The sequence below is a fragment of the Antechinus flavipes genome, chromosome 4 (genome assembly GCF_016432865.1).
Source record: "Antechinus flavipes isolate AdamAnt ecotype Samford, QLD, Australia chromosome 4, AdamAnt_v2, whole genome shotgun sequence".
In the NCBI taxonomy this organism is placed as follows: domain Eukaryota; kingdom Metazoa; phylum Chordata; class Mammalia; order Dasyuromorphia; family Dasyuridae; genus Antechinus; species Antechinus flavipes.
In genome coordinates this window covers 115,383,885-115,403,928 of record NC_067401.1, presented here as the reverse complement: position 1 = coordinate 115,403,928, position 20,044 = coordinate 115,383,885, and the positions used below count along the sequence as shown (strand labels likewise).

Here is a 20,044-nt window from a genome sequence, read left to right as displayed (position 1 = left end):
AGGGAATAAGAAGTATGTTAACAAAATTTAAGGCCATACTGACCTTCCTAAGTCTAGGGATACTGAGGTAACTTACATGGTTAGTGTTCTTCCTGTCCATTTTCATGCTCTTCATGGCCACATACTCAACCTTTAATTCCAGTGAGCTGATTTTAGAATTCATACAACCCATATAGGCCACAAGATAAGAATGTGTTGGTTCATCAGAATGAATAAATAACTATTGTTGCAGGCAGAGCTCAGCATCTGTACTTCTTTTATGGATAGTGACCCAGTGGAATACTTTTCATGTATAAATACAGGACAACTTTAGATTTTAGGGTTGTCATCGTATTGGTTAAACTGTATTGAAGATTGTGGAATTTCCTGTAATGATACCAGTTGCATCTATGGTTCACCTGTCTAAAAAGGAGCAGCACTCTGTTGTACTCTGTTGTCTTAAGCTAGAGTTGAACAAAATTAGACTATTCCTTCATTGGATCTGCGAGCTAGAGCAAGATCTTTTGGTGAAAGTGAAACATTGGACAGGTTTTGGGGTTTTTGTTTGTTTGTTTGTTTAGTACAATTCTACTTAAATATATTCACCTATAATTTTTTTTTCTTTTTGCTAAAGTTTTTACGCATTGCCCTTCCCTACAAAGTTAGCCATCCCCTTAAATAATGAAAAGGAAAAAAGCAAGTAGTTTAGAAAAGCTAAGCAACATAGTCACAAAGTCTATATGACATCATGTCCAGGGGTCCTCAAACTACGGCCCACAGGCCAGATGTGGCAGCTGAGGATGTTTATTCCCCTCACCCAGGGCTATGAAGTTTCTTTATTTAAAGGCCCACAAAACAAAGTTTTTGTTTTTACTATAGTCCGGCCCTCCAACAGTCTGAGGAACAGTGAACTGGCCCCTTATTTAAAAAGTTTGAGGACCCCTGTGACTGTACCACACACCTTGATACCCCAGAGGTACAAGGTTGGGAGGGAGGTGCATTTTCTTATCTTAATTTCTGGATCTAAGTTTGGTTACTATGAATGTAGCAGTTCAGTTTTAATATTTTTGCAGTCATAGATTTGCCTGCTTCTACTTATTTTATCAGTTCATTTAAGTCTTTTAAAAATATATATATCTTACATTAAGATAAGATTAAGATAAAATACATTGTTTATGGCATAGTAATATGCTATAGTTTATTTAGTCCCTCTATAACAATCTACTTTGTAGTACTCTACTACTATAGAAAGTGTTCTATGAATATTTTAATATACAATAGAACCTTTCTTTTTTGGACTTCTTTGGAATTTATACCTAATAATGGTATCTCATTATCAAAAGCCAAGAACATTTTATCACCTTTCTCTTATAATTCCCAATTGCTTTCCATCAGCAGTGTATTAGTGTGCTTATCTTTACACACACTCCAACACATTCACTTTTAAAAATGAAAACAAAAGTTCCAACTTATAGTCAACAAAAACAAGTAATACTTTGAATGTTTTCCAACTGGAAAATGGCAGATGGCAGAAGGGAAGCATGTGCCATCCCTAGGCAGCAGTCCAAGGAGGACCTTCTGTCATCAGAGGTCCCTGCAGCAAAAGGAAGGAGTTGGCATCCTGTGTTGGAGGGAGGGGAGTAGGGCTCATTAGAATACATACCAATGAATGAATAAATAAAAAGGCATTTATTAAGTGCTTGCTATATGCATTGAAGGTACAAAGAGGAAAAACAAGATAGGCTTTCTTCTCAAGATATTCACATCCTAATCAGGGGAAACAGCATATTTAGGAAATTTTAACTATGAGTCACATGAAATGGCCATATAGTCCTTAAGATGCAGCAACAAAGCAGATGGTAATTTTTTTTTTAATGTCTTTTTCCCTGGTAAAGCCAAGTCCATTACTGTTATTGACCCATTTAATAATGTCATGGACTTTGTTTTTGAGAATGCTGAGTGCATATCTCTTACCAGCCCCTTGCTTTTATCAGCACTCCACTATCCTTTATTCTTCTCCCCAAATGAGTGAATAGAGTGTTTTGAAGCAAATCCTTGCTATACCATTTTTCACAAACCACTTTTCCCCCCACCTTTTAGTAAATGAGATTTCCTAGGCAATTTTACCATAAAATCATTTTTGGGGAATGTGATAGTGTTTGTTGGGTTTTTTGGTAAAAGAGATACTCCAAAAAGATTGGGAACCACTGTCTTAATACCAATCATTAAATAATTGTGCTAATACGGATAGAACTGATAGGAATAAAAAAGGGATGAACTGTTAACAGCTAGAAAGGAATTGAAATACTAGATCATTTTCAGTAAAAAGTGTTTTTCTTATTATATGTATATCATGCAAAGTACTGTACAAGGGAATTATACAGATCTTTCCCTAGTCTAAAAAACTATAGCCATGAATATAAACCTGCAGTGACATTAAATATGGTAAAAAAAAAAAAAAACCATAAATAAGCAGTACAAAATTAAGTATATATACACTGTGTACAAACTTTGACAATTTTCAGTGTGAAACATAATAAATGCATAATGGGCAATTCCCAACTTATTAAAGACTTAAAGAAAAATAAATGTTAAAGCATAGCAAAGTATTTTGCTTTTGTTTGCTTGATAAAGAATATCTATAAAAACTTACATAAGATCTTGATTCTTGAATTCTAGTTGTATAGTTCCCTGGATATAGAAGAAAGAAATTTGTTGAAAAAGCTAGTGGAACTAGGTCTGTATCTCAGAGAACGTGAAAAAGGGGGAAAGACCCATATGTACAAAAATATTTATAGTAGTGCTCTTTATGGTGACAAAAAAATTGGAAATTGAGGGGGGATGCTCATCAAATGGGGAATGGTTGAACAAATTATAATTTATAAATATGGAATACTATCCTGCTATAAGGAATGATGAGCAGACAGATTTCAGATTAACATGAACTGATTCTGAGAGAAGCAGAACTAGGAGAACACCATAACAGCAGCATTGGTGATCTATTCTGATAGACTTTGCTCTTCTCAGCAATAGTGATCTAAGACAATTTCAAAAGACTGATGATGAAAAATGCTCCAACTTAAATCTTCTGGCTTCAAGATCAGTACTCTTAATATTTGACTCTTGACTCTCTGTTTCTCCCTTGTTTCTTTTATGGATTTCCATTTTTAAATTGTATTAGTTTCAGTGATATCTTTACTTTATGTGTTGAATGTAGTAGTCGAAAAAGTATTCTTTTTTTTTTTTTAATAGCTTTTTATTTACAAGATATATGCATGGGTAATTTTTCAGCATTGACCCTTGCAAAATCTTCTGTTCCAACTTTTCCCCTCCTTCCCCCTACCACCTCCTCCAGAGGGCAGGCAGACCAATACATGTTAAATGTGTTAAAGTATATGTTAAATACAATATATGTATACATATCCATATAGTTATTTTGCTGCAAAAGAAAAATCTCCAGTTGATGAGATCAAAAGGGTATGCACAGTGTGATAACTTCAAAAAAGTATTCTTTAACCTTGTACTCTTTGATTTACTCATTTTAGTTTTTGAAATTTTCTTTGAGATGTGATAAATAAATGAAATCCATCCATATTTTTCAAAGAACAGTTAGAAACAGAAAACTTGCTTATTTTTTCTTATAGTTTGTAGAAGGAATGAAAATGAGCATATAAGTAGTAATCACAACTGAAATTAAGCATAGATCTTGAACCTGTACAGAGAAGAGATGTTATGGCATGTAGTGGGAAACAAAAATTTGATATGTAACTAGTTCTTAATCTGTAGTATTTTTACCACTGATGTTTTGAGAACCATAAAAAAGTTATTTCCAGTAAATCTGGTGGTTGTTTTTTTAATGTTTTTTAACAATTGGATTTTTTTAAAGGAACATTAACTATGAACATAGGAAAAAAGCAGTTTTGATCCAAGAGAATTTTAATATTTAGTATTTGGAATCTGTTCTTGATTTTCCTGTTTTGTCAGTAAGACAACTGGGAGGTGCAGAGAACTCATGTTCTTTGTGTTTTTGGTTCATTAACTTTGCATTCAGATCGCTATTTATCAGTCATCAACAACATTCTTGAGCACTTAGTATTTTTAGCATGCGATACTTGTCATTTTGGGAGACAAAGGTCGAAAAATTGTGAGGAAGAAGACCTTTACTTACTTTTCTATTTGGGGAGAGAATAAATATATAAAGAATGATTGGGTTGGGCTTTCCCCAACCCTGTTAAATAAAATATTGAATATGAAATGTTAAAAGGTTAAAAAAAATAATAATTTTATCTTAAATGCCAGTTTCCCAGTTTTAATCTCCAAACTGTGAACTTAATAGCTAGATTTATTTGAATCTTCCTCTTGATTAGAGATATTTAAATAGAGAAGATTCTTTTTATATCACTTTCATTTCTGAATGTATCCCTAACCTTGAATGCTCTCACCTTGCATTCCCTTATTGAATGGTATATCACTAAGAACAAAATTTTAAAAAGAGGAAAATTGAATAGTTCATCACAACTATCCATCACATCAATTAACAGTTTGGGCAGTTTTGCAAACCCGTAGTTTTTCATTTGTGCAAAACGATGGGGGAGACATACATTAGGGAAAGTACTAGAAGGTACTTAAAGTAGAAGTCTTTTTTTTTTTTCCCATAAGTATTTTATTTTTCCAAATACATGTAAAGATAGTTTTCAGTATTCACTTTTGCAATGCCTTGTGTTCCAGAATTTTCTCACTCTCTTCACCCTTGCAATCTGATATAGGTTAAACATGTGCAATGTAGAAAGCTTTTTCAAGGAGTAGTCTGGTGAGACATGTGAGTAAGCAGTAAATGAACCAGTAGATGGGTGTGGATATTGATGAGGACAACTTTCTGGAGAAGGTAAAAAATAAGATCAAGGATACATGGGTTGACTTTGGAAAAGGAGAATCTTATCAGAAGTCACCTCATCATCAGAGATTAAAACCAAGAAGAAAATAGTGTGGGATAATGTAAGAGTAATATGAAATGAATAACAAGAAGAGAAGGGACTTGTTGAGAATAGATTTAATTTTTAAAGAAAATTTTGTTAAAGTATGAATTAAAGGCCTCAACCGAGGTGGGAATTCAAAAGAGTTGTTAACGAAAGAATTGAGGATTGGAACAGCCTATAATGAATAGAAAAGGGGATCTGTTAGTATCAATTACCTGACCACAATGAAGGCATACTTGAAATCGGTTAGCATATATTTTTAGTGAAACCAGTCCATTCTGCAACAAGTTGAGGAAGAAAGGGAGAAGGATTGTGGGAATAGTGCAGATTTGTGACTTAACAAGGCATAATAGGACAAGCGAACAAAGGAACCTAGAAAATAGAGTTGAATTGGTTCACAAAGTTGTATTGCATAGTTGCTGTATTTTTTTTATGAGAGGTGGCACATGAGGAAAAAAAAACATTTCTTGTCTCTATTACACCTAACTACCATCTTGTTTCTCTACTTCTCTTTCATTCCATGTTTTTCAAATTAGTGGTCTGTACATATTATGCATTTTGTCCTGTTCTCTCAGAGGTCAGTGGTGATTTTCTTAAAATTCTCTCTTCCCTGGCTTCTCTGACACAGCTATTCTGGTTCTCTTATTTCAATAGTTGCTTCATCATCTCCTTTACGGACTCTTTTTTTTTTTTTTTTGGACTTATTAACTGTGGGTGTTTTTAGGTTCAAATCTAGTGCTGTTGTTCTATGAGCTTTCATTAATGTTATTGACTTCTTTTTATATGCCTATCTAGTTATGAAACTAAGGTTAAAATATGTAAAATTTTCTTTCTTCTCCTTCCCTATCTCTTAAAAGACAGACTTTCTTTCCTAATATCCCTCTTTCTAACAGTATTGCTACCATTCTCCCTAACTCTCAGCTTAAAAGTTGAGCCCCTTTGTTTGACTCCAACATTCTTTAAGTTCATTGAGGAAGTTTTTTTAGTTCCTATTTTGAATCTTACATCTTATATATTCTTTTTACTCTGCATCTAGGCTTCGTGCTTGGATTACTTTAGTCTATATTCTGGCCTCTGCTTTCTCTGTTCTGTTTCTGCAAGATGAAGCCACAATTAATCTCTCTAAAAGATTGGTTTTTTAAAATGTCATTTCTGCTCAGGAACCCTCAGTGGTGGTTAACTGCACAACAGTATCAGATTTAATAGTTTGTTTAAAATCTGGCTTATCTCATTTTTCTAAACTTATCAAGAACCTGGCCAAATGCTTTCCTTCTGAATCTTTGCTCATTATTTTCTTCTATCTAGAATGCTGGGTTTTTTAAACCAGCATTTCCTCTTATCTTACCATCCTCAAGTTTCTCCTGCTTTTCCTTAAGACCCAGATTAGATAGCACATCCTTAAGTTTCTAAATTTGAGAACTGGAATGAATTCTATTTATTGTAATCTCTTTGTTTACATGTAATATAGGCAGAAAAAGAAAAAATGATTTACTCTAGAAAATCCCTCCTTTCTCCATTTGTTCCCATCTCAAGCTTTTGGCTTCTCTGAAGCCATCTTATGTTAGTAATATTAAAATTTATTGAAAGAAAACAGGAATTATTTCACATATCTATTTCACGTAGATATGTGACATTTTTAAATAGATATTTTTAGTACAATTCTTCCCAATTTATCTGGAACAGTTGTTTTTAGAGTCTTAAGTGAAGTAACTGTTATGTTTTATGGTGAAAAAATTTGTTGGCATTGGTTGACATCTTGATCATTTTAAGTAGAATTGTTCATTTATATCTGGTGAATAGAAAAAGCTATAAAAACTCATAAAAATTTCAGTAGACATTCTATTTTTCAGAATGTTCTATTATATATTATGAATATTATCCCTAAAGGACACAGGTTCATATCTTATAGCACTTTCCATAGCCCTTTGTGTTGTATATTGTACTTTGGATTAGTAGATCATTAGTATTTTTTTATATCTGAAGCGTTAGAATAACTGACCTTTTTCCATAGTTTTTAAATACATTTATAAAGAAGTTATGTAATTAAATTTATTTTCACAATTTAAAATTTAATTTTTAAAAAAGGAAGTTAAGCTGGTAATTAGAATGACTAAAATAATAGGACTTGAGTATTTTAGTTCATATGAAAACTTCATTGGAAGTAACAGCTTTTGCATTAAGTAGCAACTTTTTCCAAGTTCTCTTGCCTAAATCTGAAAGGCATAATTTTCTGGTCATTAAAGAGGTTTTGTTAAAGATAGAAAGCTTAATTTTAAAAGCTTTTTTTTTGGTCGTGGAGGCCTAAGCATGAATAAAGTCAGAGTGCAGCTACACAATATATTTTCATGATTATGGTCCCAAACAAATTCTGAGCTCTGATTATACCAGGATTTTTATCTGTTACACACCTTGTTTTGGGTGACTACTTTATGTCTGCTGTCCTTCATCAAAAATGTTTGGTATACAGTAGAAAACTACTGGCAGCCTTGGTCTTGGTCTTAGCACCATAATCTTTTTTAGTCATTATTTCTTTGTATTTGGTAAATAGGAGAAGTCATTATGACTTGGGATAAATCTGTCAGTGTCAACACATTAACAAGCTCCTTGGAAGGAAGATTTTTAGGTTTATGATGATGTGTTTTTAATTATTCTAGTAATGATGATTAGGAAATATAAATAGCAAGATTTGGAAATTGATTGGATATATGAGGTAAGGAAGAATGAGAAATTAATGTTAACTCTGACTTTTGAAAACAACTCTATTTTCAAATTTGGGAATGGAAAGCTGGGTAAATTGGAATGAGTTTGGGAACAAATGTAATGAATTCTGGTTTGAATGTATTGAATTTGTGATATTTCTAGGACATTCAGTTGACAATGTCCAATAGGTGGTTGGTAATGAAGCTCAGAAGATGTAGTACTAAATATGTAGATTTGTGAATCATGTGCACAGAGATGATGATTGAAACAGGTGAAGGTCTGAGAATGTAGGAAAAAAAAAAGATGAGACCCCAAGATATAGAATTCTCAGAGTTAGAGGCTGTAATATGGATAACAAAAAGAAAATAGAAATAGGTAGATAGGAAAAAGGAAAATCAAGGGAGAAATGTCATAAAAACCCATAGAATTGAGTAGTGTCTTAGGAGGAGGAAAAGGTGATCAACACTGTCATGCTGTTGAGAGGTCAAAAAGGATGAGGACAGAGGAATGATTAGATTTGGCAAATTTAATATTCATTGGTTACCATTGGGAGAAAAAATTTCATTTGAAAGCATAAAGGGCTGTAAACCTGCAATTCTTTCACTGATTTTAAAAGTATTATGTAGTCTCGTCTTTGAATTACAGCATGTTTTATTAGGAACTTGATGGACTCATAGCAGAAGTATATTCTGTGTCTGGATAGAGGTATAGGCAAATAAGTGTACTTTCACTCTAAGGAAGATATTGCTGTAACATTCATATCTTTTGTTCTTTCTCATATTACCTTTAACTATAAATTTTCTTTTAGATTACCTTCCATTTATACTGTCTATCATGCATATACAATTTTTTGCATATTGTCTGTCTCAGTTACAAGCTCCTTAAGGGCAGAGACCATGTTTTTGCCATTCTTAGTATTTTCAGCATTTAACACAGTACCTGAACATAGTAAATATTGAATAAAGGCATATAGAATTACTGAATATCCATTTATCTTAGACTACAGCTCCCCTGTATTTGGAGATGGAGACAACTTCTAATCCGTCAAGTCTCAAGGCTAGACATCTTGATCATCACACATGACAGGTAGCTGGTACTTTCCCAGAAGTTGTAGAAATAATCAAAGTTTTTTTCAAATATTAGTTTTTTAATCAATTTTTAAAAAATTGATTTGCTCCAGTAGAGCAACTTGGCAGTTAGTTAGCTGACTCAAATCCTGGTTTCGGGCCCTGGCTCATCCCTTTTCTGGCATTATAGATGCCTGAGTAGATGTCTCCTCTTGGCCAAATTAGTAATTGAAAGTTAAAATTATTTCAGCCTTAAAGTGTATGTAGCTACATTTTATAGTTCTGCTAAATTGGCTTTCTCTTTTTTTTTTTTCACATGGCACTCCATCTCTTTCTAAGCTCCATCTAGCCTTCAATGAATCCTTAACTTTGTCTCACTACCATCTAGCATCATTTCAAGAAACCTTTCTTGATCCTTCTAACTATTTAGGTCTTTCTCTTATGTTTACCTGTTACTTAATGGCATTTTAAAAATGTGCATATGCTTAAATATGTACTTGTTTCCCAAGGCAGAATAATATAAGCACCTAAAGAGCAGATATTATTTCATTAAATGTTTATCATATGATTACTTGATAAATGTTATGTATATTGTAAACCCAAGATAGTACTTATTTGATAAAGACCATAGTGTTTTTTAAAGTATTAGATAAACTTTTGGCTATGTTCTTTCTTTCCACTAAGTAATATATTGGAATGAAAGAGAACCCCCGAAATGATGAGATTGTCAGCGATCACAGACAAGGAATTTTCATTGTTATATTACATTATTCAAGAAACATCTGCAGGGAAAAGAAAGGAAACATCTGCCAGGAAAATGTTACTTAATAAAAAATACTCCCAGTTACTTAATAGATAGAATATAATTCCAATTGGAATTTGACAATAAAATCATCTCTTCAGTTGTGAAAATTTTCTTATCTGCAATGAATGTCTACTTTTGTACTTAAACATTTGTATCCATTACTTTAAACTATACCAACTTTGATCCCTTTTGTATTCTGTATTCTAGAAAAAGATGAGAGAATATAGAAATAAGTATTTGAGGAAAGATGGAAATAAATAATGGAAGGAATGGTTGGAGAAGAGCAGGGCTGATTTCTTTTCACAGAGAAAGTACTTGGCAAAAAACTTAGTGGTAGACATTTCTGTGAGTTAACTGTAATTTGACTATGTAACCAATTCAGACTTTTTAATAATGGAATAGAAAAATAAGTTCTGTTTGATTTATTTCAGCTTTACCAACAAGGCCGTTTATGTCAACTGGGTAGCGAATTTTGTGAATTAGAAGTTTTTGCTAAAGTGTTGAGAGCTTTAGATAAAAGGTGAGTATATTTTTTAAAATGTCCTAAATGCAGTTATTTGCTTGTATAGAACATTAAGCATGGATTATTAATTTAAAAATATTTAGCATCAAAATCAATAATAGAATAGAGAAACAATGATTTTTTTTTAAGCAAATGGTTATTATAAATTATCTTTGGAACAGTTAACTTGGTCATTTCTTTATCTAGAGTGCCCAATAAATATGTGATATTATTCCTCTTATTTTTGAAAAAAAGACCCTTATATATAGATCTGCAAAATAATACTGATTGAGAAGCACTAAGTAAATTTGATACTTTTCACTTTATTTTTTATTATAAATGTTTTAATTCTATATATTTCCTTTGATATTGTTATTATAAAAGTACTGAATTGTTCACTTAATTGTTTTCTTCTAGTTCACTTAATTCTGTTAATTAAAATTAGTTGTTTACTTCTATTTCATTTAATTCATAAGGTATATGTTTAGAACCAAGTTGTCATTTTTAACTGATAGTCTACAAATCATCTTCTTAATGTTTTTAACTGTATTCTACTTACAGCTATATGTGTGATATAATGAATTTGTACTTTTTTAAAGTAGCAACCAATTTTTTTTGCTCAAAACTTATAGAAAGAAAAAGTATTATTTTTTAAAAAGCCAGTGTTTTCCAAATATATTATTAAGACATTTTAATTGAATACATTTTACCTCCTTTTTAGACATTTGCTTCATCACTGTTTCCAGGCTTTGATGGATCATGGTGTGAAAGTTGCTTCTGTCTTGGCCTATTCATTCAGTAGACGGTGCTCTTATATAGCAGAGTCAGATGCTACAGTCAAAGAAAAAGCAATCCAGATTGGCTTTGTTTTAGGTAAATAATGGGAAAAATAGAACAATATGTGTTATATATTGTATTGTAAATCAGAATCAGACTTATCAAACTCAGCAGCTGTATTCCATTATATTACATAAAAGTCCCATATAGTAATTTGCAGTTATAAAGCATCTTGCATACTTGATTAGCAGCTTGGTGGTACAGTAGGTAGAGTGTTGAACCTAGAGTTAGGAAGTCTGAAGTTCAATTCCAGCCTCAGACATTCACTAGCTGTGTGAACTCTAGATAAGTCATTTAACCCAACTTCTACCTGAATTTCTATTTGAAATAAAGATAATAATAACTCTTTCCTCCCAAGGTTTTTGTGAGAATAAAATGAGATAACATTCTTAAAGTGCCTTGCAAACCTTAGAATGCTATATGGCTTTTTATTATTATTATTATTATTATGAAGGACCCTTCAGGGAGATAGTCTTAAGTTATTAGTCTCAATTGCTGGTAGTAGCAGAGGTGGCATGTAAACCTCATGTCTTTTGACTCCCAAATTTAATGTTTTTCTATTCTACCTTGTCATTTACATAACATTTTTAGAAAACCTGCATAAATTCATATACAGTATTATATTGAGAACAATTTTCTAGCTTAAAATTTTGTCACTTCTACTTACTGTTCTTTGATATTTTTCTTTCTCATTTATTTCAAACTTTATACCAGAAACATGGCAGGTAACTAGTATGTAGATGCTAGGGGATGATGTGCATGCGTTTGTGAGAGAGAAAGAGAGAGATACTAAGAAAGAGAAAGATTTTTAGCTTCCACTTATTGGGTAAGAGAGTCTTTTGGAATCCTTTCATCCTATAGATTAGCAATGTTATAAAAAACACTATAGTTTTTAAAGTTGGATTTTTAATATGCCATTTAAACATTGAAAGTCTCTGAAATTTAATACAAAGACTTTTGTCACTTGTTTACGATATATAAAATAAAGCATATTAAAATAATAGTGCTATTTATATTGCTTGTTTTTAAAGCACTAGTGGATCTAGGCTGATGTTGCTAAAATTGAATGTTGTAATTCTTGAGGACACTATAGCCAAGTTATAGTAACATTGTAAGGCAGTAGGGAAAGGATTGGATTTGGAGTCAGATTGGGGTTTGGATACTATTATTGTTGTATCTCTGTAACTTTGGACAAATCACTTGACTTTTCTGTGCCTGAATTTTCTGAAAAATATATATATATTTTTTATGAGGATTGAACTAGATGACTTGTGAAATACCTTTCTGGTCTAAATCCATTGAACTAGAGATAAAAGGCTGCAAGCAGCTATTGAGTAGCATGTAAATGCTTCCATGTAAATGATGTAACTCACAATATTCTTTTCTTTCTTGGCCTTTACCTTGCTTTTACCATGAATGTATTTGTGGAATTTTTTTCCCTTTTATGAGAGGTTTTAAGAGTTTGCAGGATGAAGATGTTACCTAATTATTTAATAATAATACATAATTAACAAAAATTTAAATTTAGTACTGGATAATCACTATCCTTAATTGCTTAAATTATAAAATTATTTCCTAATTCCATATTATTTCAGAATTAATGCAGAACATCCTATTTTTCATGTCAAAAATTTGTTTAATAGAATAGAATATTTATAGAATTATCTGAAAATAATTTGTTTTTTTCATTTTTCAGGTGGCTTTCTCTCAGATGCAGGTTGGTACAGTGATGCAGAGAAAGTTTTCCTGTCCTGCCTTCAGTTGTGTACCCTACATGATGAGATGCTTCATTGGTTTCGTGCAGTAGAATGTTGTGTGAGGTATGTTTGATTGCCTTGAAGGAAGCTGTCTTGGTGGTGTAGTCTGTGTAGTAATTTAAATACATCTTTGTTGGCAATCAAATATAATATTATTGTGATATTACTATTATATATCGTTGCTGTCCTGCTTCCAGATATCTTTAACTTCCAACAAAGATTTTGGAAAGTATTCATATTCATAGTATATCTGAAATATTTTTAAAATTTGAAATAGGTACTGTTAACTAGGAAATTCAGAAATTTAAGTGCATCCTTTGTTTGAGGATAGAGAGGAAATATTTTCTTTAGTCTACATATACTTTTTTTTTTCCCTGTCTTTTACCACAGTTTAGCCATTTGTGGTTTCAAAAATGCAATAAACCCAAGCAAATTCAGGAGTGTAGGCCCCAGCTTCAGTCAGTCACTATTTAAGTGCCAGCAATGTGGCAGTCACTGGGAATATAGAAAAAGGCAAAACAAGCAAAGCAACAATTTCTGTCCTCTTAGCTTACAATCTAATAGAAAGAAAACATACAAAAGAAAAACTGAAAAGTGAGGTTATAGGTGTGTGGAGGGGAAGGTATTTAGAATGATGGAGAAATTTAAAAAGTAGTACAACCGTTTAAGAAATGAAGAGAGACCTGATTCTGGTCTTTCTCCCTTACTTGATAGAGGGTTTGGGAGTTCGTGTCTATGCCCCTCTGTCATGGGGACAAAGCAGGTAGAGAGAAGCATGGTTAATTTGATCTTGTAAGTTAATGAGGTTTTTTAATGATAACATCTCTGGGGAATGTTTTCTTTTAGCTGTATTCTATTCTTGAAATATGCCTGTTTCCTACTTGTTTTTACTTCATCTTTAAAATAATGGGTCTCGCTCTGACCTTTATGTCCCCTTCCAGCTGTAAATCCTATAATACTCTTTTGGTTTCGCTTTCTTTCTTTCTTTCTTTGTTTCTTTCTTTCTTTCTTTTTTTTTTTTTAAAGCATTTTTTCCCTTCTTCTGCTTGAGCTTGAGGCTCTGCTCAAATTTGCCTTTTTTAGGGGAGAGGATGAATTTTCATTTTCTTATAATTTCTAGCTATTTTATTTTAGGTGGAGTTTTTTAAACTTTCTTTTGGGAAAAATTAAGAGCTATTATTTATTATGTTCTTTCAATCTACTTTCTTCTGGAAAGTTATCAAAGTTATCTTAGGTTTTCTAAACCATTCAAACCACCTGCTGACTGATTTCTGTACTTACTGAACACTTTCAAGGATAGAGATATCACAACTTTTCTTAATGTCTTCTATTATTTTTTACCCATTTGATGTTATATAAGCAGAACCCAAATGGAATCTCTGCCTACATTTCCTGTTTTCCTTCTAATCCTTTAGTAACATTTATTGTTCAGTCTGTGATGAAAATTTAAAAGTGTGGTGACCCAAATTGGATATGCTTTTAAAATAATTAAAGAAAGTTATAGTCAGAAGGTAACTTTTTAAAATTCATCATATATTTCTTTTTTTTTTTTCCTCTTTAATGTTACTTTTTTTGTGGCTTGGGATATCATTAGTAAAAATAGTCACCAAAAGCCCCATCAGAGCTAAGCCTTCCTCCTTGATGTACTTGTCATTGTGTGGAAGAACAAAAGTGAGAACAAAGTATATTTCTCCCCTTCATTTATATAGACTCACTCTTTCTTGATCTTTTTCTTTAAGTCTCTCCCTACCTTTCTGTTTTCATCATATTTTTTGCCACACATTAATGTAGCACAACTTGTTTAGTTTTTCCCCAAACTGATGAACATTTATTTTCTTTCCAATTCTTTTTTCTTAGAAAAAATGCTGCTATTAATACTGTGCTGTGTATAGAACCTTTCTTTTTGTCAGTGACCTGGTCTGTGTCTAGCAGTGGAATCTTAGGGTCAGAGGATTTGGGGCATTTTAGCCACTTTATTTGCATAATTTCAAATTGCTTTCTCATATAGTTGTACTAATTCACACCTGCAGCAAAATTTGTTAATATACCTTTTTTTTCCTATAACTTCTCCAGCACTGACTTTCTATCTTGTCAAAAATCAGAGTGAAGTGAAACCTCAGGGTCGTTGATGATTTTCCCTTTTCTGAAGCTCAAAAATTGCTGTGTAATATTTCATAATCGCATGATAGATAGCATGTAACTTTTTTATCTTATTTTATCACAGTACAATATAGGATAAAGAACACTGCATCTCAAGGACTTAGATTCAAAATTAAATCTCTTGTTTGTTTTTGTGATGACTTTGGGCAAGTCATCTAATCCCTCCATTTCTTCATAAACAAAATAGAGGAATTGTTTTAGATGCTATCCAAAGGTCTCTTCTAGTTTTAAATATATATAAAGTGTTTGGGTTATTTTTTTTTCTTAATTGTATAGTACATTTGTTTCATCAAAGCTTTGTTTTCTGTATTTTGTTACAAATTTAAAATTTGATTCTGGTAGTATCTGCCAATTTCTCAAATATTCTAATGTATCACTTTCTGAGAATTTCACCCTACAACTACAAGAAAAAAGGGACAATGAAGTTTGCAAGGGACCACAAAATAAGAGATAGTGAGTTATTTTTTTCCAGAGTTGGGCTGGTCAAGATTTATGATTTTTGTAATCTTTAGTCCACTTTGAAAAAAGGCATTCTGATGATGACTATTGAAAAACAAGCCCATCATGAGAAGCGTTATATCCAAAGAATTCTTTGGCTGTATTAATGAAGGAAAAAAGAAGAGATTCCATATATTGGGAACTTAATACAAACATGATCAAACCATTGAGGCATTTGGAAGTGAAGAGAGCTCAGCTAAAATCATAGGTGGTGAGAATGCCTAAAATTGAACTTGAGTTTGAACATAGGAAGTGGGATCCATCCAAAAACTTGGCAGTGGGCTAGCAGTGTTCTCTCACATTTTTTCCAGAAAAATTTTGTAGTGTTCAGGTTGGTTTTCTGGAGCAGCCTTGTTTCAGCAAAGTAATCACTACAAGAATGGCCAGGGATAAAGTCCAAATTCTTTATTGTCTCTTTCACAATCTAGTTTCCTTGCCTGGGGCTTTGGCTAGCTTTCTTGGAGGCCTTCCAGAGTCTTGGTTTCAGTGGAGAAGCAAAGGAGCAGAGGCCAGCCACCACAGTGGTGTGTGATGAAGTGAATCTCCTTGGCTCCGAGAGCTTGAGCTCCCACTTCCAGTCCTCTGTCTTTTCTGAGTCTGTCTCTGAGCTGAGTCTCTCTCTGGCTCAGACAGGCCTTGGTCTCAGTGTGGGAAGCAGGAGGACAGGCCAACCACCACAGTGGGGTGAGATGGAATGAATCTGTCTCTGAATCCATTCTGGATACTAATACAACAAATAAAAATTCCATTAGTTGAACTTCTCTTTTTCTGTATATACTGGCTTGTCATTTATTCCAGTAAAACACTTGAATTTTTCCTGTGTAATTTCTCATTTGTAAGTACCTTTCAGATTGTGTATACTCTCAACAAATTTTGATACGTGAATATTATAAGAGTATTACTGTGGGGTAAAATAGAGGAAGAATACAAAAAGACCTGAAAGCTTACTAAAAACAATATGCACAAAGATACAACAGTGTCAATAGACTATCCTCACAGTGCTGTAAAATTATGGTGAATGCAGTCCCCTTTCTCCTTTGCAGAGTAAGGTTACTGTGGATATGGAATACTACATATATTTTTTTGCTTCCTGTTTTTAAAAACCTGAACCCAGCATTTCATCAGTATACAGCTCCTGGTTAGGAATTTCCTCTACCATCATAAATCAGCACCTTCTCTTGACTATTAAATAAATATGAAAAAGATAAACCTTTGTACTATTGAACTGAATTCTCCTTATTTCCTTTTTCAATTAATTGTTTATGTCACCATATTTTTTTTCCTTTTCTTTGCATGCCCAGTGTACATCCTTAATTTCCTCATATTTGTTAAGGAAAGTAATGCTTACGGTATCCAGTTCACTGTTGTTATGAGATTCACATAATTTATAGATTTAGAAGAAGGGACTTTAGAGACCATATGATGCGATAATGGATGAAAAATGCAATGCCCTACAATGTCTAAATATTTATATTTGTGACCCACAACATTCCTGAGTCTCAATTGACACCAGATTAAAATGTGATTGGGAAATGTTCAACAAAATAAATAATATACATAGATAATATTGATTTATGATTTTCTGAGTCAATAACCTGCTACAGAATTCTGTTTATATATGAATTTTATATCACTATTCTATGTGATAATTCTGTTCTTTTCTTTTTTTTTTATTCCTTAGAAAAACTTATATGTTTAAGCCTATTTTTATTATAGTTTATTAACTAGAACCAAATGGAAGCATTGAGACAGGCTTGGTCTAGATCAACTTCCATTGAGGACTTAGTTTTTTGTGTTTTTTCTCAAGATTTTGACTTAAATCATTACTATGGTGGTGTTTTTAAAAAAGTGAATATAGGAGCAGCTAGGTAGTACAGTGAATAGAGCACTAGCCCTGAAGTCGGGAGGAACTGAGTTCAAATCTGGTCTCAGACACTTAACACTTCCTAGCTGTGTGATCCTGAGCAAGTCACTTAACTCCAATTGCCTGGGGGAAGTGAATATAGCCTGTCCTCTTTTGCCTTTACTTCACATTTGCATTTAATGAAGATTTTACCAATCTATTAAATCTTGAAGCAGTACCTTTAAATGACAGTGTATTTTGATCCCCTTACTATAACTTTGAACATCTCACATAAATAATGTCCTCAAAATTATGAACATTGTTTTGTATGCTGCATTGAAATAGGTACATGGATCTCTATCAATGTCATAATTCAATATTATTTAAAATGTCATTTTGAAATATCTAGCATGGTTTGTGCAGTTTGATCATTCAGTCAACGTTATTTGAATTCACAGTCTTTTGGCCATTGGAACATTTTATTTGTATGTATATTTTACACCTTTAGAAAAAGAATCCCAGGATTTTTCCTTCTTTGTGTTTTCATCTTAATTACTCATGGTCCTTGATGCCAGCTAAGGTTGTAAGCACAATGAACCAAATTGACAAGATAATAGCAGATTATTCTTCCACTTTTCCAGATTTTTCAATTGAACATCAAATCTGGGGTTGATTACACCACACTTATTTAATCTGCCACTGAGATTCACAACAATTTTCCTGCTTTGTGATCATCAGTGATCTCAAATTCACCAATGTAACCTTGCTTCATCATCACAGTTAAGAACCAGATGAATATTTTAGAGCATGGCCTAATGAGAATCTGGTGTTTTCTTCGCTTTTCTGTATTGTGTTTGAAATCATCTGCCAGGACATTCACGTGCACCATGGTGGTGGTGCTGTAAAATGGCGGAAAGAACCACAGTCATTATCTACTGGAATCATAACACAAGGCAGCAGAGATAGGAATGAAAGAAATGGAAGACTTCATTGAACTTCAGTGGAAATAAACATGGATATGAAAACAATTAACAGTATTCTATAGTAACATCTAAACCGGTATAAATTTTAACTATTGAAAATGAGAGAGACACAGAATAATTATATATACAGAGTTATAGTGATGTTAAAAATTGGGTATAATTAGCCAGTGTTTCAAATGAAAACTAGGACTATTCCAAATATATATTTGGGAAATTAAAGAATATTATCCAGAATTAATTTGTGACATTATCTTTGTCATTCACAATTACTTGGTTTTCCTACCTATCCTCTTTACTAGTAAATTTTAGAAATTGTTTTCCTTGTTTATGATTTATTGTTATATTTTTAAATTAACATTTGAACATGATAGATTCCTAGCTAAGTGCTATTTGGGGCAGGCTGTATTTTTTAGGAAGACATTTGCTTTTATAATAAACTTATATTTATTATCGATGCAATTTGGGTAGACTATTGTAGTTTTTCATGAAAAAACTGAATTATGACTTGTTTAAGTCTTTTTCTCTCTCCTGTCTTGTGAGAAACAATTGTTTTTCTTGGTTAACTGCTACTTTTGCTATGTATTTGAATATAATAATAGTTTAAGGAAACCTATTGTCCCCAAATTCTGTTTAATATCCAGTTAATATATTTCTCAATAAATCAGACAACAAACCTGTATACATTTGTGTAAACATAAAGAACAAAACAGGATTAAATGCAAATCATTTTTCAAAAAAAATCTTTGGAACTATTTGTTTCCAAATAGGTTGCTACATGTTCGAAATGGAAACTGTAAATATCATTTGGGTGAAGAAACATTCAAGTTAGCTCAATCTTACATGGACAAGCTTGCAAAACATGGTCAGCAAGCAAATAAAGCTGCTCTCTATGGAGAATTATGTGCTTTACTCTTTGCAAAAAGTCATTATGATGAGGTGAGTGTTCTTGGGATAGTTGTGGGTGGGGCTTAGCTGTACACGTCCTAACTTGTTGCAGAGTAAACAAAACTATTCATCTTTTTATTGAAGAAAATATAACTATAGTCTTTTTTCAGCAGCTATACATAATAGATGTGTTTCTGAAAAATTTAGTGCAAATAAACATTTTATAACTCAAATTGGCACTTTGAATTCAAAAGAACTTGTTTTTAAAATCTTATATAGCAAGGAATTGTTATTTGTCTTAAATCCAGGTTTTTCATATTTTAAATTTGCTTAAGACACTGATGACATATTGAAAGTCAGTTAAATCTACTACTTTCAGCTGTTTATACTTGTGTATATGTTGAGAAAGATTATGGTATATTGGAAACAATACTGGTTTTGGAGTCATGAGATGTGGGTAAAAATCATGGCCTTTATATCTAATAACATTGTGACCATACGCAAGGAGATTAATCTCTCTCAAGTCCCAGTTTCTTCACAAGTAAAATTGGTGATAACTTATTTTATAGAATTTTTATAAGGAAAATTACATGTAGTTTTTGATTTATTGTTGTATTTTTAAATTTAACATTTCAGTATGATAGATTTCTAACTAATAGCTTTTTTGGGCCAGGCTGGATTTTTGGAAGATTTTGATTTTATAATAAATTTGTATTTATTAAAATTTGATGAATATGGGTAGACTTTTATCATAACTTTCTATGAAAAAACTGAATTATGACCAGGCTTAAATGACTTTTTAAAATCCTTTTCTTGTTCCTGTCTTGTGAGAAAAACAGTTGTGTTTTTCTTGGTTAACTGCTACTATTTCTTTTAGTACTAGTCAACGTTTAGATAAAATTATCTCTAGGAGAATTTTTTTTTTGCTAGTTACACCTGTTTAAAGCAGATTTTGTTTTTGTTTCTTTCTCTGTGGAGGCAAAAAGGATGAATTTTCCTTGATTGAAAGAAAATTTAATCAATAATAGAAAAATGTTAAGTAAATCTTAATT

The 20,044-nt window shown here is 32.2% G+C and overlaps 1 protein-coding gene and 1 pseudogene across 1 annotated transcript in view; one reads left to right on the top strand and one right to left on the bottom strand.

Annotated features, from left to right (window-relative positions):
• APPBP2 (amyloid beta precursor protein binding protein 2) overlaps positions 1–20,044 on the top strand; it is a 53,176-nt gene that overhangs the window by 18,342 nt on the left and 14,790 nt on the right. The window contains exons 2-5 of the mRNA XM_051994093.1: positions 9,959–10,047; positions 10,751–10,902; positions 12,563–12,686; positions 18,875–19,043. Of these exons, the coding sequence (XP_051850053.1) occupies positions 9,959–10,047; positions 10,751–10,902; positions 12,563–12,686; positions 18,875–19,043 (534 nt within the window). The remainder of the gene's footprint in view (positions 1–9,958; positions 10,048–10,750; positions 10,903–12,562; positions 12,687–18,874; positions 19,044–20,044) is intronic.
• On the bottom strand, positions 15,730–18,864 carry LOC127559936 (40S ribosomal protein S15a-like; annotated as a pseudogene).